This window comes from Amblyomma maculatum, chromosome 1 (assembly GCF_055883805.1).
Source record: "Amblyomma maculatum isolate TAMU_Amacu chromosome 1, ASM5588380v1, whole genome shotgun sequence".
In the NCBI taxonomy this organism is placed as follows: domain Eukaryota; kingdom Metazoa; phylum Arthropoda; class Arachnida; order Ixodida; family Ixodidae; genus Amblyomma; species Amblyomma maculatum.
The window spans coordinates 332,330,998-332,357,248 of NC_139344.1; the positions used below are offsets into that span (position 1 = coordinate 332,330,998).

At 46.2% G+C, this 26,251-nt stretch overlaps 1 protein-coding gene and 1 non-coding gene across 2 annotated transcripts in view; one reads left to right on the forward strand and one right to left on the reverse strand.

The window, feature by feature from the left end:
- Positions 1 to 25,670, forward strand: part of LOC146207431 (uncharacterized) — a 262,324-nt gene extending 236,654 nt beyond the window's left edge. Inside the window, exons 4-12 of the mRNA XM_084587378.1 lie at positions 1,809 to 1,934; positions 5,017 to 5,202; positions 7,237 to 7,399; positions 9,354 to 9,525; positions 10,956 to 11,061; positions 13,290 to 13,515; positions 15,155 to 15,286; positions 15,736 to 18,424; positions 19,531 to 25,670. Coding sequence (XP_084443504.1) covers positions 1,809 to 1,934; positions 5,017 to 5,202; positions 7,237 to 7,399; positions 9,354 to 9,525; positions 10,956 to 11,061; positions 13,290 to 13,515; positions 15,155 to 15,286; positions 15,736 to 18,398 — 3,774 coding nt within the window. The 3' untranslated portion in view covers positions 18,399 to 18,424; positions 19,531 to 25,670. The remainder of the gene's footprint in view (positions 1 to 1,808; positions 1,935 to 5,016; positions 5,203 to 7,236; positions 7,400 to 9,353; positions 9,526 to 10,955; positions 11,062 to 13,289; positions 13,516 to 15,154; positions 15,287 to 15,735; positions 18,425 to 19,530) is intronic.
- Positions 11,540 to 11,613, reverse strand: TRNAS-GGA (transfer RNA serine (anticodon GGA)). Its single transcript has one exon. It is a non-coding gene; the product is annotated as a tRNA-Ser (tRNA).
- Positions 25,671 to 26,251: the final 581 nt, after the last annotated feature.

Genomic DNA, 26,251 nt, shown 5'->3' on the forward strand with positions numbered 1-26,251 from the left:
ACGATATGAATAGCTTGACACGTCTTTTTGAGGCATGAAAAGATTGCGACTCTTAGCCCTTTATTGGAAAGCTCTCAAGACATAAAAAATAAAATAAAATAAATAAATAAATAAATAAATAAATAAATAAATAAATAAATAAATAAATAAATAAATAAATAAATAAATAAATAAATAAATAAATAAATAAATAAATAAATAAATAAATAAATAAATAAATAAATAAATAAATAAATAAATAAATAAATGTGAGAGAAAGCCCGCACCGAACCAGAGGTTATCGAATTCAAAACCAATTGAAAATGAAAGAAAAGGGGCATGTCCAAGGCAGACTTTAAGAAAATGCAAGGAGATAAAACAAAATGGCACAAATGACAAGCGGGAAACTGGGCAGAGAGGCCAACGTTAATCATTAGCTTGAGATGTGTTCGTAGGTGGCTAGAGGGAAGGAAGGTGCAGGGAACTGTGGAAAGGAAAACGAGTCAGGAAAAGAAGACCAGCGAAATGAACAAAAATTAGGCGGAAGATAAATGAGAAGATAAATGGGAAGATAAACGGGCTGAAGAATACAGAACGTTATAGAAAAGAAAACGATTGGGTCAGAGGAAAGTAAAGCAGGAAAAATAATAAGTAGGGACATAGGAAATGATGCATGAATAGTGAAAACAAATAACACAAACGAAAAGGTATCACCGCAAAAGCGAAAAAAAAAAAGAAAAACGTTCTGTCTAACAGCCATTTGTAATAATTAGGTACAAGAACGAAAAAAAAAAAAAAACACTACGGTACTCTCGCGGAGAAACAACAGTAAGGCCCCATGTCCGCATGTCGGGGCAGGGCCGCTGTTCTCCTAGATTGGCCATCTGATGCCCCCGACACTGCACATAGACTGCACGTAGGCCTATACGAACCATCGGGGTGGCATTGGATGCGATTGACCGGCGGGACTCCCAACCCAGCACGTTACGAGGATTTGGGAAAGTGTCTTGGTAGGTTGGACCTCAAAGAAACTGACACACCACAGTTAAGATGATACTGCACGTATTCTTATACGAGCACTTAAAAACCCGTATTTACCTTTCAGGCCCCACGTGTGTGCTCCGGCAGCATCATGTTATGCCGCAATTTGACGCTTCCGATGAGGTCCTCGATGCGCATTTAGCATCCCTTTGAGAATGCATGGAAGATGAATGCTGTCAGAAATAAGCCCCCTGCGTGGTCAGACGAAAAATTTTTGCTGTGCTCCTTGCGGGTCTGTGATAGAGGAAAGTCCAGTAGTAGGGGATAGAGGAGGATGTGGTTTTTGCAGTAGAGTTAGGGGCTTTGTAACTCGTTTTTATACAGTGGCATGAGAAGTGCCATAAAAATAAAAAAGAAAATGTCTGTCGTCGGCGGCAAAAGCAACTTCGGGTATTTGAAGCTTAATGGTTATAACAAAACACCGGCTATAACGAAACGGTGGGTATAATCAAACAGCGGCTTTAAAAACTTCATGACACTTCAATGACAGGTCAAAGTGACTGAGTTATGCTGTTGTGGTGCCTTCTTTAAGTTAAATGTAGCAGTATTAGCCTTAGTGGTGTACAGTACTTGCTCCAGGCTGCAGATCAATAGAATAAAGAAAGAGAGGAGTGTATTTCTTCCGCGTCAACCCACCTGATCCTTCCTAAAGAAATCTTTTTGCACGATCCTGCATCCTTGTTTTGTTGTAAGTGGCGCTTCTGCTGATACCTCATCATTGAGTTGTTGACTGCGAGTCGTGACTATTTCATGCGAGCGCTTGCGCGTTTCCTTTTTTGTGTGTGCAGATGTGGCTGACGCTCGCGGAGCGCTACCTGGCGAGCCGAGAGCTGGACTGGGAGTCGACGGCACGCTTCTGCTTCAACGAACGCTGCAACCCTGACGACGACAACCTTGGCGTGCAGATCGTCAAGGTGAGTAGAATACGAAGGCGACGTCCAACGCCACTGCACTCTGCCGACGTCTTTGTCACTGTTGTTGCTACTGTTCAGTTCAGTTCAGTTCAGTCGTTCAGTCATGTCCGACTTTTCGTGACCCTATGGACCATACCACGCCACGCTTTCCGGTCTCTCACTATCTTCCTAACATCACATAACTTCATCTGTTCGCGCATCCAAATTATGCGCGAACATTGCTCAGAGTGGCCGCGCTCCGCGGAGCGTCAGCGCATCCGACGCCTCCACGCATCAAAACAAAGTTGCGCAGGGGCACAGCGACCTAAAGGCGGTGCTTCGTGTCGTCTGCTACAGCGCTGATGTGCTCCGTGCTTGCACTGTTACAGCATTTTATCACTGATGCAGCGTAATAAATAAGCAACGAAAAAAAAAAATCGCATCGATTCTTTTTAAATTGTTAGCGTGTCGTTTGTCAGACGACAAAGAATGTGTAATGAATCGAGCTTTCTCAAATCATCCGAGAATCACTATCTAGGACAGACCAGCCGCTTAGCTCGGAACTTATTTGCAGGAGTTTATCATCCTCGCCAGCGTATAACAGATTTCCGTGCCCAAACTAGTATGGTGCTTCAGTTGATAACAATGCACTGCAGTGAGTAAAGCGCGACAATGCCATGTCGGCGTGTTTGACCGCTGCCAGCACACAGTTAGGTGTGCTTCTCAGTGAAGAAAGCACTGTGCGCTTCCGCGTAGTAGCAGACAACACGAAGCACCGCCTACGGGCCTCTACGCCTGCGTCCCTTTGCTACGATGCGCGGCCGCGCCGGAGGCGCTTACGCTCCGCGGAGCGCGGTCTCGCTGAGCCGTGTTTGCACATATTTTGGACGGCCCTGTAGATCCCATATATAGCAGTCTTGTGAATTCGACTGCTAGTTGTTCGATGAATGACAATTAAAACATCAGTGCAAAGAAAACGTGAAAAGGGGGAAAAAAAAAAAGAAAGTGCGCAGTGTCAGATGACTATCTTGGACCGAGATTTTCATCCAAATACGCTAGTAATGAGATCTAATATGAGCAAAAAAGCAAAATGAACTTTTGTTTGCTCTACGAGGTTTGCAGACCACTTATACTACTGACGCGTTGCCTGCTGTTCTGCTAAGTACCGTGCAGTGGCTTGTAAAGCTATGCAAGGTGTCAGCACTGCTCTTTTTTAGTGGCAAAATAATACATATGTATGTTTTGTGTGTGCGAGCACCTTTGCATGTTCAAATACTAGGGATTTGGGCAAGAATAATGGAAGCAGTTTTAGCGCAGTTGTCGCTCTTGGTGCAGCAGCGGTCTTCACTTAATCTGCAGCAAGGTGGAGAAAAGTAGTTTTTTTTTTTTTCTTTTTTTTTTTCAGTTGTGGCGTACGCCCACAGACTGGCGATGCGCAGAATAATTTGCCCAAAGAGTACCTTGACCGACATATTTCGCCAAATTTTTCATTCTGGATGTCACTATGAGGTCGCTAATATAAGCTTACCAATATGCGATATTCTGGACAATGAAAACATACACTAGCTCAGCAGTATCTTGCCGGTTCTAAATTAAGTTCTTGAGACCCAGAGGCTGGCTTATAAAGGCGTGAAATAAAATCGAGAACGACTCAGTATGTCATAACAGAAAATAAATGGAAAATGCCGCCTTTCTAGCTTGTTAAAAGTTGAAAAAAGGACAATTAGACAGCTAATACGGGTTAACGATATGCCAACTGGAAGCTTATGCAGCGTTAAAGTTAGCGGCGCCCGGCAGAATGGCGTGGTTTCTTTTGCAACGTGAAAGTTTAGCGAGTTGGCGTTTGGTCATGACTGGAGGAATACAATTGCGCTGCTAAGAATAAGCCACCAACACGAAGAAGACATGTCCAGTGCCGTTATTACAACGTCGGATGAAATCGATGAGATTAGAAAACTTGTGGGCATAAGCTGGCCGCAACTTAGGCGAGACAAAATTATTTGGAAGCCAATGGGAGAGGTATTTGTAATGGAATAGGTATTACTGTGTTTATGAAGGTGAACACTAGCGAGAAAAGGTTGTGTAATGACGTTGATCACGTAACTCTAGCTTCTCTCAAATACCTAATGTTTCTGGGCAGCAAATAAATCTAATTCCTCTGCCCACACATTTAAACACCCTCGCATAGTCTTTGTCCCGAAATCCTCTTGTTCGAAATTCGAGTTATGCGGCGGGTGAAAAGGCTGAATTCGTCGCCCCAGATGCTCAGAGCTATCCGGAGCCTTCGGCTGTACTAATCCCATCAGGTCTCTTATTGTGTGATAGAAACGGACTTGGTGTTTTGAATAAATCCGTCTTCCCTCTCTTTCTCTGTTCCTCTCATCCGCTGAAACCCTTTGCAATCAAGAAGCTCGACACGCATGCGAAGACATTGCAGACCGTATGAAATCAACGCGATGGGCATAGCGCTCGTCGTATTGTGCTTAATGGCGGACGTGGTGAGATCTGCGGGACAGACATCGTGAAACATGGATTTCAAGTTTTCACCGGGACCCTTAATCAGGGTTCGTCTTTTACTGCCACGACTTCGAATTTCTCGAATGTGTGATGAGGTATTGTCGTCTAACACCCTCTGATCGTACGTGTTCTCTAATATGCTCCAAGACTCCCATAGCTAGGGCCGGCTGCCAAGCTTGCGGACTGGATGATTATAAGTCATATGCATGAAACAATGCTGAATATGAAACTTATTTTATATTTATGATACATTTAACATTTCTGTTATTTTCTGCACAAAGACGACACAGGTGTAATAGATTATGCATTGCTTCCGCGTCCTGGCCTGCTTTTCGATTCATGGGAATGAGAGCAAGCAAACACCATGCCATTATCTCGGCTTCTGTTACCGTTGTCGTTGCCATTACTGTTACTTATGTATTGTGGCGCCACGGATCGGGCTTGACGAAAGGCACATTGCAGTCTGCGCACTGCTCGTCTTCCTTCCTGGATATTTCTCTCCTTAGACGTGCCCAGTGGCTATCGTTTGCAAGGATCCCTGATGTGGGCCGTACTGCGGTCATCAGCTGAATGGCCTTGTACGCAGGACCTCCACCGTACGGGCTGCAGCCTGTTCAGCGGTGAGCAGGCGGAGCAGAACCAGGCGCTGCTCAAGCGAGTGCTGCTGGCGTACGCGCGCTGGAACAAGTCCGTGGGTTACTGCCAGGGCTTCAACCTGCTCGCCGCCTTCGTCTTGGAGGTGGTCGAGTGGTGCGACCAGGATGCCCTCAAGGTCGGCCCTCTCTCTCTCTCTCTCTCTCTCTCTCTCTCTCTCTCTCTCTCTCTCTCTCTCTCTCTCTCTCTCTCTCTCTCTCTCTCTCTCTCTCTCTCTCTCTCTCTCTCTCCCTCTCTCTCTCCCCCTCTCTCTCTCTCTCCCTCTCTCTCTCCCCTCTCTCTCTCTCTCTCTCTCTCTCTCTCAGGGCTTGCATCCTAGGCTTTTGCGCATGCGGCAGTGTTCGCTATAGGCGTAAAAAGTGCACATTAACGCAAAGCTGGACATCCGCAATACTCAGCACAGCCTGCAGCTGGAGCGCGAACAATTTGTGACAAGAAAGGAAGCAGCCCTTTTTAAAGCAGCACAGCATTGGATCTGCTGTTGAGCTAGTTGATACGTGCTTAGTTAGAGAGCGCTTTCTGGCACAAGAAATGGAACGGATAATCTTAGCAAACATCACAGTGGGAAATTGTTTTTTTGCCACACAATGCAGGGTATTCATTTGTCGAAGTACAGCTCAGGTCATATTTTGCAGAGTAACTGGCTTTAGTTTAAAAGAATACAAACAGCTTTTAACACAAATATAGCAGGGCTATGTAGGTGTACACAGTCGATGTCGAAGAACGCGTTGTTTGCTTACAGCTGGCTGGTACACGTTCTGAGAGCGTGTTCTGGGTCCAAAGAGAACGGTCACTTAGTGGAAAAATATAGGAGGATCGATTTGTTGACAAGAAGAGAAGGACGCACTCAGCACAAATACGCCTTATAAAGACTCGCTAAACTGATTGGCTTCAAATGATTGTTGCTTTTCTTTGAGTCATGATCTTAATTCAGAAAGGAAGAACTAGTCGTAGCTAATGCTTGTCTCAGGAAGGGAACAGATAAAAACCATTTGCATAAGGCTCGTTGAGTTGAAAAACGCAGGGGACATATCTCTTGCAAGAGGAAATGGAAAATCCATCACAATACCACTAGACGTTGGTCGTATGGTGCATCAAATTGAAAATTCCGTATACCCATGCCAGTTTTGCCACAACGAGAGGTGACTGCGAAGGAGATAGAAAAAGTGCTCGCAGGTTTTTGTTTCTACCGTTAAATTTCTTGTCATCTTATTCAACTCTGTCCATGCTAAATGTAACAGTCGGCACTGAAATTAGGAACTGACAGAAACAGAAAGATATTTAATGGAGTCTTTCTCCTCGTTGAGATCAGTATACACAAGACGTGCATTACAGGGAATATATAGCACATTCTATGACGGCTTTCTCCTGAAGACGTTGGGTTCATTAGTGTCGCGTATTTTTCCGCTGGAAAGGAGGGTGGGACACTTTGGACGGCAGTGGGGTTGACCTGAGGATCGTCCGGTTACGTTTTTTCGCGCATACTCATCGGCGTATCTACAGAACCGACTGTTTAGCGGCGAACTAGGCGCTCTTTTAAATGCCCGCCAAGTCTGTTCGGTTCTCAGCCCCAAGCTCATGCACACAACAGCACAAACGAACGATCTGGAGATGAACTTACAGCCACTAGCCCGGATATTATTCAGACGAAAAGTTATGCAATGTTCGACTTGAAGTTCGGCGTCACGTTCGGCTACCGTACTTCGGCTTAGCGTTTTCCTTTATTCCAAGACAGTATTAGCCTCTGTCTACAGGGACTGAGATTAGCTAGAATGGTGATAGGGACAATATTTAACCCAACTAGCTGTTGTATTTGCATGGAACTATCAAGTGAGGGATGAGGAATAGACGAAAGGAGCAGATTTCGTTAGAGAGATTGCTTGGCCATTGGTATAGGAATAGGGATGCTATAGATTTAAGTGTTGGTCACGTGCCTTGTTCCAGGAAGCTTCAAGGAAAATGCAATGAAAGAAAACATACTGGGGCGGTCGAGCCACGTTATGGCCGGGGCGTAGAGCATGGCGGATTGGAGATCGGAAGGAGTGGCATTTTATCTGATAACTGATGACGATTATGATGTTTTTGCTGCACACAGTGATGACGGCCCTGGGCACACCGTTCTTTCCTCATTCCGTCGTGGTTCTCCCCGTAGATGATGATCTACCTAGTGGAGGGCGTGCTGCCCGAGGGCTACTTCGCCAACAACCTGCGCGGCCTGTCCGTGGACATGGCCGTGTTCCGGGAGCTCCTGCGGCTGCGACACAGCAACCTGGCCACGCATCTCGACAGACTTCAGGCGGGCGAGAGCAAGGCCGGTCAGTTCTGGATGTTAGCAAATCAAAAGCAAAAATATTCGTGCGTTAGAAAGGAGGCTGTGACTGGCCGTAGCTCTGCCTTTGGCTGCGGTTCGCCGGGTTGTCACTATTACTGAAGTTACGCTCATTCGCCAGCTTCAACGAAAATAGTTTTTGAGAAAAAGAACACTCAGTAACTCCTCGCGAACACCACAACTGTGCCATAAGAGATGTGAGAAAGTAAAATAAGAGACAGAGATGCCATAGCCCAGGACTCTGAATAAATTTGGACCATCTGGGTTTATTTCACATGCACAGTAACGTTGCATTTCGCCTGCGCCTAAATATGGCCGGCGCATTATCCGATGACCAAGCGGTGTGACTTTACAAATGATTTGATTACTGATATCCTTATTTACCGGCTAAGTGTGAGTCAAATTTCGAGGGCTGCTGACCTCATTTTGCAGGGTTTAATTTTTTTTCAAACGCGGACACACATAATACGTAACACAGGGGATCCGCTATCTCGCCTGTGTGTTTATGCGTGCGTGCGTGCGTGCGTGCGTGCGTGTGTGCGTGTGTGTGTGTGCGTGCGTGCGTGTGTGTGTGTGTGTGCGTGTGTGCGTGTGTGTGTGTGTGTGTGCGCGCGCGTGCGTGCGTGCGTGCGTGCGTGCGCGCGTGTGTGTGTGTGTGTGTGTGTGTGTGTGTGTGTGTGTGTGTGTGTGTGTGTGTGTGTGTGTGTGTGTGTGTGTGTGTGTGTGTGTGTGTGTGTGTGTGTGTGTGTGTGTGTGTGTGTGTGTGTGTGTGTGTGTGTGTGTGTGTGTGTGTGTGTGTGTGTGTGTGTGTGTGTGTGTGTGTGTGTGAAAACTAAGTTAGCACGCGAGTACAAACCCAAACAACTTAGTCAGGGATAATGCGAGGCGCCCCTACTATTGACGCTTTAAATTTCCTGCGTTAAACGCATAACTTTAGATGACAGGGTCTAAAATGAATGGCTAATTGCATTCAAAGCATCAAGGCACACACTATGCTGAAACAGAAAATTTGACATATATTCTGTTGGGTCAACCGTTTAATCTTAGCGATCTCTTATGTAACGCGGTAAATTTGAGCGTTTCTCCAATGTCGCTTTTTTACTTATTGGCATTCTCAGTCGTGGGCTCAAGCTATGTCATGTTCCCTATAACTTCAAGATGGTATCTGCATCTTATGTTGGCCGGCATATTAGGGCCGCCTGTCTCAGTAAAAGCACCTGCGCTTAGTATGAATTTGTTTTAAGTTTTATTTCACTTCATAAATTTATTCACGGTGCACTCTTCAATAGCTTTCTCTTAGCAGCCGGTGTAAACAACGCCTGAAGCTGTAATTTAAAACAGGTTGAGTTTTGAGCAGAGTCCATATCATTCACAAAGTTACCGCGACGATTTTGCAAAAAAAAAAAAAAGGAAAATGTGATAATTTCTTCAAAACTAAATCAACTTGCAAAAACATGACGTAATTCATGTACTGCCTGCTTCACGGGAGTATCGCAAGACACCGAACGAAAAGGATTTTTCTTGAACTGGTGTTCATTTTTATGTAAAAACAAGAAACTAAAAAAGGAGAAAGCAAGTCCGCCCGATCTTAAAGTCTTAGGCCTGAAGTCGGCGTCTTTACAGAGGCGAAGAGCGGGAAACTTGAGGCACGGTCAGCTAGATATTAGCCCCCTCGCCCTTTACCTGACACTGCTCTGACACAGGTGATGCGTAATGACAAATACAGCCGCTATACCCTGTCAAAAGATGTTCACCTTGATTCCAGAATGTCCGGTTGTGTGTTTCTACGGGGACACGGGCTTGCTGTGTTGAGTTGTGATCGCCGTTGTGACCCATATGCTATTTGCCGTAAACATGTCCAGTCAGGGTCTGTGCCGTGGGAATAAAAATTGCGTCGGTGTTTTGTTTTTTTTCCCTTCCTCTCCTTTTTACGTGTGCAGGGATGAACTACGAGCCCCCGCTGACGAACGTGTTCACGATGCAGTGGTTTCTGACGCTGTTCACCACGTGCCTGCCGCGGTCGCTGGTGGTACGCGTCTGGGATCTCATCCTGCTCGAAGGGAACGAAGTGCTCCTGCGAACAGCCATCACCATATGGGAAGGGCTCGCAGAGTAAGGGCAGCACTCACAGCGCACCTCTTATCGGCCCCTTCGCACTCTTCTCCGTAAATGGAAGCTCGAGAATCTAAATTGTCTCAGGATGAAAAAGAATAAAAAATGCGCTCTCGAATACCAGACTTCGGTTTGACATGGTTGGCCGGTGCATAGCTGCAGAAATGAGAACTGACGCAAAAATATTGCAGGGGTGCACTTAGGACTCCTTACGTGCGGAAAAACGAAATCATTACGAATTCCGTGCCTACCTCTGCTATGAGCTCGTTATGCCTTTTGTTGCTTTGCCGACGTTTACAAATTTACTTTTGCCTTACATTACTTGCTTAATCAGATTTCCTCTTTTACCATTTTGTCGTTTTTGTTTTATTTATCTTTCGTTTTACCGTTTCTTTATTATTTTTATTTGTTTTTACTTACTGCCGCTGTTGTCCTTTCCCTCAGCACCCTCCAGAGAATAATTATGGACTGGTTTTCAGGAAGACGGCGTAAAGTAGTGGCTTGCGCGCTGGGCTTGAGAACGAAGAATGGTGTTTCGAGTCCTAACGTGGACACAATTAACTTTTCTTATTTATGATTGACAGCTCGTGACGACACGCCGTGGTGACAACTCGTGCATAAGCCGCTCATATATGAGGCTCATGAGAAATCATTTCATATTAAAAAAAAAAAAAAAAAACAAGGACGAAACGTGCAAGCAGGACGCCCTCTCCTCGCTCGTGTGTTTAGTCATTTGGTCATAATTTTTTCGCCAATTCGCATTTCTGCTGCTATGCCTACTATTCCGGCGATATTTTACGACAAGTCAAGTGAGTTACCGCATTTGTCACTCCTTTTCAGCTTTGTATCCTCATCTCCCTAATATGAAAATTGTCCACAAATCACGGCAGGGTTGAGAATGAGTTTTTTCTCAGCTTTTTTTTAATTTATTTGACGGGAGACGACAAAAAAGAAAGGTGTTGTCGTTGAGAGGTTTTGGTGGAGGCTTAGAATAATGCGCTTGCTGTTTATGTATATGTCGCTGTCCATAGTATTCTTCTGATCTCCTCTTGACTCCATCAACATCGTTTATTCTTTAAACAGGGTTAATGTTGGCTACTTCGCTGATGGACGAACAAAATGCTCGCATATTAGTTCCCGCTTTGGCTTTTACCAGGTCCCTGCTTCGTTTCACTTAAGTCTACACTAGGGCCAATGTGTTGTAAGACTTACTGGCGTGACCTTGCTGCAACGGCACATAAATCTGCCTTGCATACAGGTGTTTATCAGCGCTCGCTAGAGAGGCATAATAAGTTTTTTTTTTTTTTTTTTTTGTGACCACTGTAGCCAAAACGATTTCTAATGGCTAACGAAGTTTGAACAGTGACCCCAAGAATGCATTAACTTCGTCTTGGTGCGGCAAATTAGTTTTGCGTATCCGTCGCTCGCAGCCGCATCATGACCGTGAGCAGCGCGGACGAGTTCTACAGCGTCATGGGCGTGCTGACACGGGAAATGGTCGAGTTTGGAGTCAAGGACCCGCAGGAGTTCATCGTGGTGAGAGCGACTCCGTTTTGGTTCTAGATGTACTTTGCCAAGTCACTGCTGAGTAACTTTAATGCTGTCATGCCAGCTGACCTATATCCTAATAAGGGAGTAATTACTCATTGCATCCACCCAAGCGCAGCCATACGGCTACAAAGGAAAGCTATACAGCTTTCTGAGAAACTTCGTAGTTAAAGAAAAATTCGTCCTGATCCGGGAATCGAACCTGGCACCACCGCCTTTCCGGGGCAGTCGCTCTACCGACTGAGCTAACCAGGACGGTCAGCAGATCAGATGGTAGGGCGAGAGCGAATTGATCTATAACTCGAAGTGGGAATGGTGTTGGTCAAATATTTAGGGGAATCCCCCAAGGTGGAGTAGATTTGTAATAAGGGAGTAATTACTCATTGCATCCACCCAAGCGCAGCCATACGGCTACAAAGGAAAGCTATACAGCTTTCTCAGAAACTTCGTAGTTAAAGAAAAATTCGTCCTGATCCGGGAATCGAACCCGGCACCACCGCCTTTCCGGGGCAGTCGCTCTACCGACTGAGCTAACCAGGACGGTCAGCAGATCAGATGGTAGGGCGAGAGCGAATTGATCTATAACTCGAAGTGGGAATATTTGACCGACCTATATCCTTTCCGCCCTCAAATAATCTTCAACAGTTTCATTGTAATAACGTATCTCTGAATTCGAAATCGAGGTGAACTTTGTGTTTTAGCGAATTAGGTTTATACAAGCCTGTCATCATAATAAAGCTTGATACGTGGCAGTCGCAAGCATCGTGGCCTAGTCTTATTTGCGAGTCAAGCTCGCCGATTTCGGTAAGAGCTCGGACTTGTATATTTTGAAATTTTCATCGCTTCGACCAAAAAATGTCTGTGCTGAAAGCTCTAAGAAGAAGTTCGCTAAGAAGAAAACTATTTATACAGGAAATGTCAGTGACATTTTTCCTGTCGTAGTGAAATTAAACGCGAACTTTAAAATGCAGAGTGAGAACTGAAATAGGCAAACACGTAGAGGCGTAGAAATACAACAGTGGTTCGTTATTAATTTCAAAGAGCTGCTGACGCACTTGAGAAGTGGGAGTTACTGTTATTTAACCTTTGTGAACTAAAATTTCGCCATCAAGCTGTTCGCACTTCAAGTGCCTCTTTCAGTGACAGTATCAAAAGTCATTTTTAATTGATGTAAATAAATAACGAATAGATTCTTCATTTTATGCGATTTGATTGTTCTCTTTCGTATTGACCGAGTCTGTACAAAACAGTTCATTGTTTTTCAGGCATAAAGGCTAAAACATTAAGATTTTGATTTGCATACTTGTCATCTACTAAGCGGGCTCGACACACGTACACTCTCAATAAATCATATGTGACATGCGTTTGTGCTTCTTTTTTTCTCGTTCTTTTTTTTTCACTCCCTCCCCCCTCCCCCCACTGCACAGCGCTGTTAAGGCGACCGCCCACAATGATGCAGTAACTAGGTTTACTCATCTCCTGTCGTCATAACCTTTCCTAACCTTTCCTATTTTTACCACACGTGAAATTTTCAGTTAGCCACTCAAACTGGTATTGCAAGTTTCCCACTTTCCGTGCATCGATTTTCGTTGAAGACATTTATCGCTTTTATGACTGTCGTAAAGTCACGTTACGACCTCTTTGTTGCGAACAACTGATCATGGTGCCTATGAGCCGCTTCTTTCTGTGTCCTGGCTTCTTCACCTGTCTGCCACTGAATATCGTTCTTCTTGTTCTTTATTTTTCATGTCCCGGATTTCCCATCTTGGAACCCCCATTTCGGCGAATAACTTTCAATTCTACACGCTGGACATGCTTCTCCTGCCTGCCGACTCTTCTTCCTTTCGCTGGTAAACAACGTCGACGCATCTGTGAACTCAAAAACACGTGGTTTGTGCTCATCTACGACCGTTCTACTACATTGCTGGTGACCTCGTCGCGTGCCGCTGGAACTAAATTGTGCTGGTGACACGTTAAATATGGAAATTACCGTCTTGTTGACCACGGTGTACACTGTTCTAAAAACACTGCGTCATAACTATGAAACTCTCGATGCGTCACTGCTACCACCAACCATGCGCTCACTTCACTGGCTTACGTGTGTGTTTCACTGCTGTGGTGAACGTAATTTGCCCTCATCTTCATTCGACGGTCTGTGATGGTTTGCACCTGACGGCATCTTCCCGACGACGCTGACATGACACTCTGCACTGCAGGCCATCTGTGATGTGTCGCGTGTACCCATTCCACAGCTGTCCGAACTGCGCGACCGCTACACGTACAACATCCGGCCCCTGCCGTCCACGTCGGCGCCTAGCCGTCACGGGCTCTGGCTTTTCCTGGGTGATGACGAAGACAACGACGCGGACTCCGATCACCAGATGGTGGTGGCGGCTGCCTTCTGCGGCATCTCCAACGCATTTCTCGTCGCCAAAAACAGAGGTGGGCAAAAGCGGGTGTTTCGCAACGACCCTTTTTGATGTTCATTCTTTCATGCCTACGGAATTAGTCGGGCTTCCTTTTTATACTTGCGAAAGCTGTGAAGGTCGAGCCCATTCCCTCCCCCCCCCCCCCCCTGCCCTCCCTTACCTCCTCCGCCCTTCATTTTTGCAGCGTAAGCCGCATCTCTTAAGGTTTAAGGGCGTCTCCTGGGACAAAGGGTGAGGCGGTGAGTTACGAGGCAGTAAGGCGTCGAAGTCATTCCATAGGGACAGATGGAGAGAGCCAGCATGGAAGGCCAGGAGAGCACCAATCCGCGAGGAGGGAAGTCCACATTGTGTACCGGGGCACTCCCACTGCGCTTGTTCCCCTTCCCGATACGGGAAGGGATAGATGACATCTCTCTCTGCTCTGCCACTTGCCAGCCGTGGCAGCTCGCAGCCGGTTCTTCCGTTTGCCAATCTTGGTCGGTGACAGGTGGCAGCAGTGGTAATGCCAGCTTTTATTCTAGTGGACCTCGTATGTTATCGCGTTAACATCAAGGCGAAAGCCTTTCTAGCTCGATCATGTTGACGTTCGGGTCCGTTCGCTAGACGCATTCGCTGCATGAAATTATAAGGGAAAAAGTCTGTCCCCACCGGGAATCGAGCCACTATCCCTCCGATTCCCAGGCGAGCGCGCAAACCACTAAGCTAGACGGGCTCGTGAGAAACCGATGGTATTTCTCCTTGTGTAGCGTAAGGACGATAGTGGCGATGATAATGACGATGCAGTTAGTGTCCTGTAATTCAATCCTGTAATTGTTTTAGAGTTTTGTCTTTGTAACAAGAAAAGGCGGTCACTGCAGACAAGACATTACAGTAGCAGAGAAAAGGGATGAGTGTGCAGTGTGCAGTGTGTCTAGAACTTGTATTCTCAAGATTGTAGAGCTACAGCTGTTAAGGCCCATTACCTGGATTTCGTTGTAGTGGTGCGTAATCGGACGTTGATTTGTCACCAGCACCACGCGGAGGTAGAGCGTGCCAAGAGCGGAGGAATGTGGCGAGCTCCTCCTGCGCCACTCACTGCATGTTGAACGCGCCGTCTGTGGATAGGCTCAGTGAATAGGCGCGCCTGAACAGCAGACCTTTTTGGAGTGCTGTTTGAAGAACGAGATTGCGTGAGAAATGAGAAAAAAAAAATTGCTCTGCAAATAAACATATCATATCGCGCTCATATACTTCACTTATATATGTTGCGGAATAAAAATGACCTTACAGATGTCTCTGAATCTTGCGTCACAGAGGAGTAGCTGTCCTATAGGTGTTTGTTATTTTTTCTGGTGTGCTTTGAACTTTAACGGCCCATATGACTAAGCAAAAATGCCAGGAAGGGTAGGTTTCACGGAGCATGGTACATACATTGTTAGAAGTTCGGCGTTGGGCTATACCTAACAAGTAGATGGTAATCGGTAGGTTCGAATGTGACTTGATTTCGCAGGGAGTACTTTACCTCTTCTCTGTAACTACGTGCCACTAAAACAACCTTAGATAAACATGTATATCTTCTTGCTGAGCTGTCAGGTGAGTCATGACATTTTCAGTCAGAGTGCCGTGCGTAAACTCTCAAGTAAATGCTCGCTTGGTTCTTTCGGAAACTACAGGTCAAGGCGCCGTCCAAGCCTCCCTGCCAAATTCATTGGACCCAAGTCGAATGACCCTGGACATCTCAACCCTCAAGAGGCAGTACTCGAGACTGAGACAGCGACAACGCCAAGCTCACATCATCCTGACGGGTGAGCAAGCTAAAACTGTTATTAGCGCTTTCTAGCGGCAGTCTCTTCAATTTTCTCTCGTTTCATTATTATGGGTGTTTTCTTGAGGTTAATGTCTTCAACGCACAAAACCTGTTTGTTTTTAATATTGCGTCATAGATAAAGCCAGTTATAACTTGAACCATTGCGTAGAAGTTACAGCAGCGTTCACGGATTTTATTTTCTATTCGATACGTTTCAGCCTAATCCACTAGCCAAATTCTTGCGCACGCTACTGGCTACTGTGCGCACATGCTCTCTAAGATGGACAAAATGTTTCATTTTTGAGTGTGGATTACTGAGAAAATCATTGTCAAGCAATCAACGAAATTCTGTTCCCGATCAAACATGGGTCTTCCGCTAAGCCCTTTCTCAATGCCTGTGCATTGCTTTTGACTACGAGGTCTTTCGCATCATCATTCTACTCGCAGGTAACCTCCAGGCTCCAGCGTTATCGCGCCCTCAAAGGGTCTCATCGGGGGTTCCTGTGAACAGTCTCCTAGCCGGTCAGAGACCCATTGTGCGCAGGACTCGACCACCTCCCCCAACGCACGCCGTACCAAGTGGCCTTCCAGTCAGCAATCCAACGACATGCGGAAGCGGGTCGGCATCCACAAAGCGAGTATCTCCACTCCTCGCAGTTGCAGTAACGACTACGACAGCCTCGAGCACTTCGCCGTCAACTTCCCCGGTCGCTAGCGCCATCTCCATTTCACCGGCTTTGCCCAGGGTCGCGAGAAAGGCATCACCACGTGTAACAACGAGGGACCCCATCCCCGTCGAGACACTTACTTGGGAGCAAGCCAAGAAGCTGAAGGCTGGACGACGCGATAGTAGCAGCAGTTCGAGCTCTTCGTCGACGGAACTCTGCGACGATAATAACAACAGGTCTTCGTCGCCGGATGAAGTTCCGCTCAGCCGGAAGGAGAGTGGTGAGAAGTACGGTAGCGACGCAGAGTCGCCGGCAGTCCCGCCTTTCTTGCCGGACAAAAAGCCTCACCGAAGGGTAAAAAACGGAACGCACGATTACTCATCCGATAGCTCGCAGTCGTCATCGTCGTCGTCCGACGAGAACGTCAGTCGAGACAGGCGGTCCAAACGTCGCCACGAAGACCACGATCCTGAGAAGACTCATACGAAGCCTCCGCGGCGGCTGTCGGACGGATCTAAACCTGTCGCTGGCGTTCCAACCCGAAAGTCCGGTACCCGCGCCACTTTGGTGAGGCACAGAGAGCCAATAAGTCTAGACGATGACGAGGACGGTTCCTACAAGCCCGACGACGAGAGCGACGGCTCCAGGAACCCATCAGCCGAAAGCCTGTCCTCGGAAGAAGAGGAGGAGGTGGATAAGTCATCTTCAAAGCTCGAAACTGTCAGTTCCCTTGCCGAAGTATCTTCAGTGGCGGATGTTACATCGCACTCTTTAGAGGCGGATAAACCACAGAAGCAAGTTCTTGACTCTCTGAGTTCAGAGACAGAGAGTTCGCGAAATACATTCTCCAACATGGTACTCTCCGGTTCGGACAAATATAATATTCGGACATCCTCCGAGGCGTCCAGTTGGAAATCTTCGAGCGACGCCGCACTGACGACGTCCTCTTCGAGCGGACCACCACCTCCAACGGAGGTCAGTAGCAGGAAGCCTTCGGAGGAGCGGCCGTCACCTCACGGTAAACTGTCAGACGAAGAATTCCAGAGGCTGTCTAGAAAGTTCAGCCAGTCGGCGCTGTCCGACAGGCAAGCTCAGCGAATGGCCTTGATAAATGCCAACCGAAGAGGAACTGACGAGCTGGGTACTCAGAAGCTCCCACCTAACATTGATAGGTCGTCGTCGGAAGACACAGACCGAAAACTGTCACTGGGCTCTCCGCCTCGGTGGACGCCCAAGCGCACAAACACATCGGACGACACCAGCGGCGACTCGCCTTCGACCGAACTGGACAGATTTCGCAGGGATTCGAGCAAACGAGGTTCGGCAAGTAGCGAATTCAGCGTATCTTCGCGTGAGTTCAGAAAATGGTCCTACAAGTACGACAGTCGGAACACCTCTAACGACGTCAGCTGGAGGTCTTCGGACACTGACTACCAAGCATCCTTACGTTATGAGAGATCGATATCTGAAGAGGCTGACGACGGAGACGTAGTAGCAACTGAAGACGCCGGGGTTCATAGGCCTCGCTTATTGAGGGACGACAGGACGGGTTCCTTCAGGATCAGCCAAGAGTCCTTCGACGGAAGGTTGCTGCCCTTCGACTCGGCTTCTGGTCGGGAGCCCATGTTGCCAGGAGAGAAAAGACGTGGCTCTTCATTGACGTGCAACACGCTCACGACGCTCAACGAAATGATATTCGAAAAAGCGGAAGAAGAGCTTAGTCAGGAGGCTGGTCAGGACATTGTCAAGCACAGCGAGTCAAGCACTTCGAGCTCTCACCTAATGTCACCCAACAAGGAACTCCGCAGATCTGCGTTCTTGCTAGGCCAGAAGGTGTCGGCAGACTCAGGCATACATACTGTGGGTGAAGGTGAGGACAGAACTGGAGCGGAAATTTCTGGTAACCACGACTCGGTGCAACGGGTCGCCGGCCAGGCGCCGTCGCCTGAAGGCATGCCACGCCGCAAATCCTCGCTCAAATTCGACGCCTCCAAGTTCTTCGAGAGTCTGGCTCAGGCGGCGGCACTGACTCGAGGTGCTCGTTGCGCTTCCGAAGGCTCAGCTACGGCGCTGGCGGCCCAGCAGTACTCTAGCGGCGCAGCAGCTAGGCCTAAGACCGCTCGGTCACAGAGCACTGACGCGACCATGACTTCGGGGGAGGCGTATGGCTCGGGCGTAGCTGGCGGTGACGGCACGGGCCCGCTGCCGCTCATTCGACGACAAAGATGTCTTTCAGGAGACGTCGGCGATGGGCGGTCTACTTCGCCGGCGACTCCAAGGCGTTCGATGGGCGAGAACTACAACCCGTTCCCAACGCGAAGACCGTCTTTCACGGGCTGCATCAACGATTTCAAGGTCAAGTTAGGGCTGTACTCCTCACAGGACAAGCCGGCTGTCACTACGGCCTCTAATGGTTGTAAGGCAACCTCTGTGAAGAGGTAACCAACAGCCCAAGATGTGTTCTTCAGGTGCGTGAAGTTTCTTGGTCAAAAAACAGAATCATATCTTTTTTGAGCGCTATAGCTGCATGTTCTATAAAATTCTCCAGGGATATTTTCACTCGATCCAACCCCAGCAACCAAGTTTTTATATAAAACAATATCGCATCTCAGGAAAACCAACTGAAGGCTGTTGAGTCACTCGGTCTTGCGTGCATTAGTTTTCGGTCTCCGAGGTTAAGTTATCAGCAAGCTCAAACTAGCTAGATTTTTCAATGTCGTCTTCAGCAACAAAGTGTCAGTCTAGAAGTTGTTTCTAAAAACAGCTAGTTCCAATGTTTGACGCTAATTGGAATTTTTGTTTACAGAAAAGTATCTGCGTGGCCAGCATATTTCTCGCCCGAAGCAAGTGCTCCTGCGAAAAGCGGATTTTGTTTCTTGAAGCACGTTTTGAAACACTGAAGTAACACGGCTGTCAGATAGATTTTTGTTTTTTAGCGTACAATGTTTTTTTTTTTTAATCGAAACTTTAAGTCTGCTAAAAAGAAAATTACTTTACGTAAACTATATACGTGCAATTATTTCAGTCAGTTTTTTTCAAGGCGGCCTACAACTTCCAAATCAGTTCTTTGTTTCCGAAGCCCACAATTAAAAGGTCATCATTAGTGTTTGCTGTAATAAAGTTTAGAGAACTAGAAAGTACTAGAGACTAGGTCACCTGACTCGCCATAGGCTTCAGTTATTTTCATTGAACTAGGACAATCTGCCTTCTTGAAAACCTTGGTGACCTTTAGCTGATACGCCCGGGGTATTAACGAGTTAGCGTTAAGGCCCCGCCGTGGATAAAATCCTGTTTCGGCGTTGTGTTTACGGTAGTAGGCAGGTGCCATGACCGGGCACTGATTTTTTGGTAGGTTATGTGACGCCACGAGACCACGTGACATGGCTCAGTCATCAACAGCTGCCAACTCGGGCAGTTCCTTTCGAACAAGAGGGTAAGATGGGAATCCCGCTCGGACCTTTAGACGCCGAGTCAGACACTCAGACTTCGCAATGTATTCTCTACAGTAGGCAATTTTATGCATTAGCGATTGAGGCGGCAAATTTTTATACCCCTGTTATTTTTCTTACGGCAGGTCTTCACTACGGCCACACACGAGGATGTCGACGTCGGTACTCTGCGTTGTCACCTCGACGTATGGCTTCACTCTTTCAATATACTGCCGTGTGGGAATCCTTCAAACCACGACGCTGAGGGCGACCCGAGGAAAAAAAAAATGACGAAGAAGGAGAAAAAAAAGAACTTGTGCCGAGAACTTCGCGACGCAGTTTGCTGCGAGTGCCTGGACTTGTTATCAGGGAACGCCTGAATGTTTGTGTCCGCCTTTTTGTCTGCGTTCCGGCTCTCTCCTTGTGGTCCTTTATGTTTACAATTGTGTTCGCGATGACGCTGGTGCGATGTCTTCCGCAGACAGTGCTTATCGCGTTCTACGATTCCTACGATGCTAATTTCTAAAGCATTTCATAAAGGAAGCATCGAAACCTGTTCGGCATAGCGAATTGCTTAAAGCGAAATTAAGCGTGTATAAAAGCCATTTTTCGAAGACATTTAGTGTCGTTTGTTTATATTAGTTACCTTAACCTGAGAACTGAACAAGGAGGCGTGGCCTGCTTAGCGCTCAACAGCGCAAATTGTATCGCTGTAACAGCCTTTAATAGCTGTGCGTCTAAGAATGCGGACGTCGCTATGTTTGCTGATCGATCACTTTTTATTTTGTTATATATATCTTCTCATGCGCATTTGTATTGTTCGGTTGGCTGCAACATTCTCAAAATCAACATGTCAGTTTACACATTTGTTGATGGTCTATTAGTTTGCATTCTGCAAAACAGTTGAAGCTATGCCGAAGTGGTTGCTCCAAAAATATTGTATATTTGCTTAAGATTGTTACGTATCAACAGCTTGCATGTGGTGTAACTTGTGCGCGGTGTAGTACTTTTTTCGGCAGAGCAGCGAAAGTGTAGTTTGAAACCAGGTGCTTAACATTTTGGTCACTGCTTCTGACCTTCAAGAACTGTCTGCAATTGAGCAAGTACACTAATATTTATTTTTCTTTTTTTAGCCCACAGAAAGCAGCTTCGGAGATATAAGAAAGGATGCTCACATATGTGTGCGCATTTTGCATTAGGCATTCACATCATTGGTTCATAATGCTTCTTAACCTTCCACAAACATTCGTTCATTGTTGCTGCAACGTAACTCATGTTATGCACAAAATAACAAGGCTTGTGTTTAGCCTCAGTGCACAGTCGTAATGCCAGTGTGATATATTTAAGCAGACCAACCTGCTATGAAAGGGTCAGCTTATAAACACTACTGAAGACCACAGAGAAAACATCACTTGCTCTTTGCTGATCCATATTAGTAAGTGTTTATAATTAGCCATTAATAGTATCTGAGTCTGCATTGGTGTACAGAACACAGTACTTGAGACGATCATTTGTCAGCACTTGCAGACATCTCGCACGGCCATGCCCTTGGATCGTCGGCAGTAAAGCGACATCACAGCCACCCGGCTGCGTGGAACGCGATTACGGCAACAAGCGAATAGACCAGGGGGGCTTTCATTTCTTCTCGTAACAGCCTGCAGGGAGTACGCACTGGTTTTTTATTTGTTAATTTTAAGGACCACTGAGGTCAGCACGCTGCAGACGCTTCGTGTGGCCTACGTCAATGATAATTTTTCATTAACTCCATTTTCTTATCAGCTTCCTAGTGTGGTGCGCACGCTTACATCCTATATACGGGACTACCCATCGTGTGCGTTCTGTAAATAAAATTCATATTACGATACTGATGACTGTGTGGGCAGAAAGACGATACACAGGTGGGAACGAAAGCGTGCTCCGTATTCACTTGATAACATGTTCTGTCGGACAAATATCACCAGGCCGAACGTTCGATACTAGAAGTTCGCGACGGAGCGTTCCCGGAAGCATCTCGGTTTTCAGGGTTGTCAGATGTTGCGAAGCGACACCTCTGTCAAGGCCTCCGTGCGCGTTCCGAGTCTCAAAGGTACAAAATAACCACGCCTAATTTGAGTCGAAGTTTAGCCCACTGAGCACTTCTGTGGTGTTCAGAAATCAGTCGCATCTGGTTACTTGATCTGGTGCATCACCACGACTCTACACAAAGAAAAAAAAATGAGCTGACGTCAGAGCACTTAGGTTTTGTAAATATACCTGCAGGCGCTTGTAGTATTTCAAGCTTTGATTCTGTTCATTTAGTTCACGTCGCAGGATTCCTTGAATGGGCGACACGTTATCGCCGACAAGTCATGACTGCGAGCAAGGAACTTGCCACTCATTGAAGGCATGTGCGTACATAAGAAAGTTTTTCGCCCTAACTGTTCATTTAACATGGTATACATTTAAAGACAAAAGAACAGGATGCTGTTCAATCCCTAAGGGTTGTGTGCGTGCTGTAAATGCTGGGCTTAAAAAACAACTTAAGCTCATTAGTATCACCCGTTGCTAACCTTTTTCAACAGTGCTTGGAATATGGCGATGTTGGTAAGGATGTCGTCTGTGTCATTACAGCATGCCGTGTGGTAGAATTGGTTTATTCATGAGCTTGCATGCAAAAAACATACACCGTATCCTAAATTAAGCTGCGCGCCTCACTATTTCAATCCTTCATTCCTGACGTGTGTCTTGTGTCCCTGCTTGTTGCCACTATACAAGAGCCTTCGCCCATACGCAGCGTCATTTACCGCAAATTCTTCCGGTCTATAAAAATGGTACATACTGATGCTTATTTTACCCGCACGTGCTTCCTGAGGACATCGTCTAAATTTTTTTTTTTTCTTTTTATTCAGGTAATTTGTGGGGATTTTTATACAGCCACCTTAATGAAGGGAACATTTTTACGAAACCTAAACGAGCGGAATTTTGCTTCGAGTATGAAAGACTAAGGTGTTTGCGCATGCGCAGCAAATCTGCCACCGAATGCGGTTATTTCTTTCTTGCCTTGGAATGGTCTCTATTGTACAAATCGGAATAAAACGACTAAAACACTCGACTTAGAGTCAAAAGAGGTCAAAATGGGAGTAAGTGCATCCCTTAGCCCTGAAAGCAGTTATATCTATTGGGAGAGTTACCGTGGTGAAAAAATCTTTTTGCAGCTAATGTCTGGCGCAGTAATGAATGCGTTTTTGGGGTGTAGGGATTTAAACCGCGAACTAACACCCGAACATTCATTTTTGTGCGTTGTGGTTTAGGGTATCAGTCCGTTCGATTTCCAACACAATTTCTGCAAATATATTGTTATTGCATAGAACCAGCGCGGCTACCAGTGTATACATGCGTGTATGAGTGAACGCGTTTCATGAAGATGGTGTGGGAGTAACGCAGATTTACCAAAAGGCTCTTAATTTCACTTGTCTCTGTATACGTCATCTTAGCGCTATGCAATTCGCCAAAGAATGCGAGGCCTGTCTAGGCGTGACATGAGTAGGCGCCAAGCTCGATAAGTACGATCGCTCTTAAAGCGGTTACGAGAGTAACTCAGCAGAGGGCTTTACAACGGGCATTTTTTTTTTTTTTGTCACGTCTAATAATCGTGCGAAAATGGCCACTTTGTAAGAAAACACGTACTGTAAAGTATATTAATTCTGTTAACAGTGTCCAGCGCCTACATTTATTGTACATTCATCATATCTCGTGCTCGGTGTCTTGACGTCATTCTCTGAACGTTTAGCGTAACGAGATAAAAGTGTTGATGAGGCCTAGAACACTGGCCACGTTTTTGTCGAAGGTTTGTCAGCCTGTGGATCCTCATCGGTTGTGAAGGAAGAAGTCAAACTAGGCAGACAAATAGGTAGGAACGCACAGACGCACCCATATGCACAACTTTTAATTGTCTCTTTTCTTATATAATGCACAGCAAGCTAACGCATGTCTGCAAGCACAGGGAATAAAGACCATTATAAAAGAATCGCGAACATATAGCTAACCTTTCAGGCTGTTCTATCTAAACTTATTACTATGAAACTAGTTTGGATATTGCAGGAAGCCGCTTTCAGCGAGGCTGCATTATGTTTTTCTCGCTATCCCAGCAATTTTTGTTTTCGTTTCAACCGCTGCTTTCTGATTTACCGCACTCTTTAATATGCCGAGTCACGCCTTAGAGCGTAAACACAGCTCCGCGTTGTTACATAGAATAGTTTCTATCATTCTACTCTTGAGACACTTCTCCCTTCTCACCCCTGTTTTGTGACGTGCGTGCCAATGTTTTTCAGTGGAGCTTTATTTAAGCAGCGTTTTGTGTTTCCAAAGAGTCAGCTATTGGACCAGCAGGCTCGTCTTCCCTTCTGCTGTCTTGTTTGTTTGTTTTTGTTTTGTTTTTTACACTAAATAAGAAGAACGTGTTTTGCATCAGTTTTCTACATGTGAAATATCTTACGATTTCTGCGCAAACAGGGGAAAACAGCGCAAGATAACGGGGGACGGCTAGCATACCGGCAGCCTCCACTTTCGCGGCATTCACACCAGCGTCAGTGTACAGACTCACCTATGTTCCAATCACTGAAAGCGCTATGTGCACCTGCTCTGAGTCTTCTGCCTATTCCTCGGGCATCGATTTCTTTTGGGACAGGTACTTTTTCGCATACAGATGCGAATCGCGTAACAGCAATTTTCTATTTTGCTTCTTTTTTACTATTTGAAGTGGGTATACCTGCCTTTAATATCACAGTCGAAACAAATACGCTGTTTGTCAGTTATGAGCGCTGACGTCACTAGACGAGAAGCGAAACACTGCGTGGGAAAGATATATTGTTACGGAAGGCGATCCCAGAATAGCATATAAGACCTTTCTAAATGTGATATTTACGCAACCTATTCGGTCTTCTCTTTCTCTCTCTCTGTCTCTCTCTCTCCCTCTCTGTCTGTTGCAGCAGCCCAGGCACTCTTATTCGAATCCCTTCTTTCTTGCAGTTGCTCTGTGGAGCTTATGTGTCACGCGAGTCGCCTTGAAAGTGTAGTTTGTAGCGGATGAGACTTTCTTTTTTTTTCTTCTTCTTAAAGAACACGCCGATAAAGGAACCGCCTTGTGTAGATCGATCACGTAAACGTAAGATCCTCACGCCGCCTCACTGGCATCTTTATATTTAGAACGCAGTAAACGATTAGATCTCTTAGGCAAAGTACAAGAGAAGAACTCCTACTGTTTTATTACTGGAAGACTGGAGACACGATCACTGCATAAGAATTATTACGGAGATAGAGAAAAACACTCCTACCCAGCCGAAGGCGCCCGTGTGCTGTACGATGTCAGTGCATGCTAAAGATCCCTAAATGGTCGAAATTAATCGACAGCCCTCCACTAGGCGTTCCTCATTGCCCCATTTGCTTTAGGAAGTTAAACCCTACATACCGCTATCCACGATCTTGCTAGACGCTTGGGAGCCTCGGGTTTTGGGCGTTAGAGAAACTACTTGCTTTCATAAATTCATATTACTGTCATGAAACACCTCAGTGCTTATAAACAAAAACCTATAGCCTCACATTAATTTTGTATAGATCAAAGCTCCTGCTTTTTTGCACGATGGCGGTCGGCGAGAGTGTTTTTCAACACTAAAATTTCACCTCAGTGTCAATTCACAGTTGAAGTGTGCAATATGGAAGCAGCGTGTTAAGGGCAAAAAACTTTTATCTGTTTGGAAGGCGCTGTTTTTTCATGCTAATTGGCGACACAGAAGAAAAACATTACTCACTAATCACTGTATTACGCTCGTGTTTTGCGCATTGTTTCATGCCCATTCCGCGTCAAATTAGCCTACCACATTACGAGAACGATGTATACATTGCATTTTGTCTTGCACGCTTACAGAGGTGTGTACAGCATATTTGTTGTGTACGCTAGCGTAAGTTTGCGCAGTGCCGACTATGAGTAACTGCACTCTGCGCTCCATGAATTTATCGCGGTCAGTGCTCTCTGAGTGTACCACTACTACGCTTCGTGCGGGAAACGCGTGGCGACTGCGCGCCTAGCGGTGACCGCGTGTGTTGAAAGAACGGAAAAGAAGTGCACGTGGTGTGGTGTACATACAGCGTCTATATATTTGTACATAAGCATCTGCCTATATATTCTATTTTTCTTGTTCTTTGTTCGCTACTGTACATATACACTTCCCGACAGCGCTCATGTGAACGAAGCTGGTTGCGTCAAAAAAGGCGAATAAACCTGCCACATTTTCTTGTGATGTGTCCTATACATATATGTGTTGTATATCACTTCATATGCGCAACTGTCTAGTGCGCGCGGCAATAGAGAGATTTAGCATACCGTGATCCGCGATCCGCCACCGCGGCGGGGCGTACAAGCTGATTGGTTCCGATGCGCCAGGTCAATGTGCCGACATCAAGTATGTGGCGACATCTATCGACATGAAAGTGATCTGGGCATGCGCAATGGAATGCGCGGTTGCGGATCACGGTGTGCTGTTTCTATATACGTTTTACGTCATATGAAGAGAGAAAAAGACTACTATCATGCAGCGCCGTGCAGCGCTGGTTCAACTATAGTGCAAGGGGAGCCTCAACACCAGAGCGCGACGGAAGCTGAGAAAACTAGTACATAACTGCAGACCTAAAGAGCTGCCAACGTGCGCGCACTGTGTCGCAATATATCATTTGCCATAACACGACCACTGTGGCCATTTTCGAAGCCGCCGTAGACCTGGTGCACTCCGAGAGCGACGTTACTACGGCGACAATGACGTCAATTGCGGCGGTGAGTTCAATGACCTATGCATCGATGCCACCCGTGTGTAGCTGTCTACGGGCTTGTAAGCT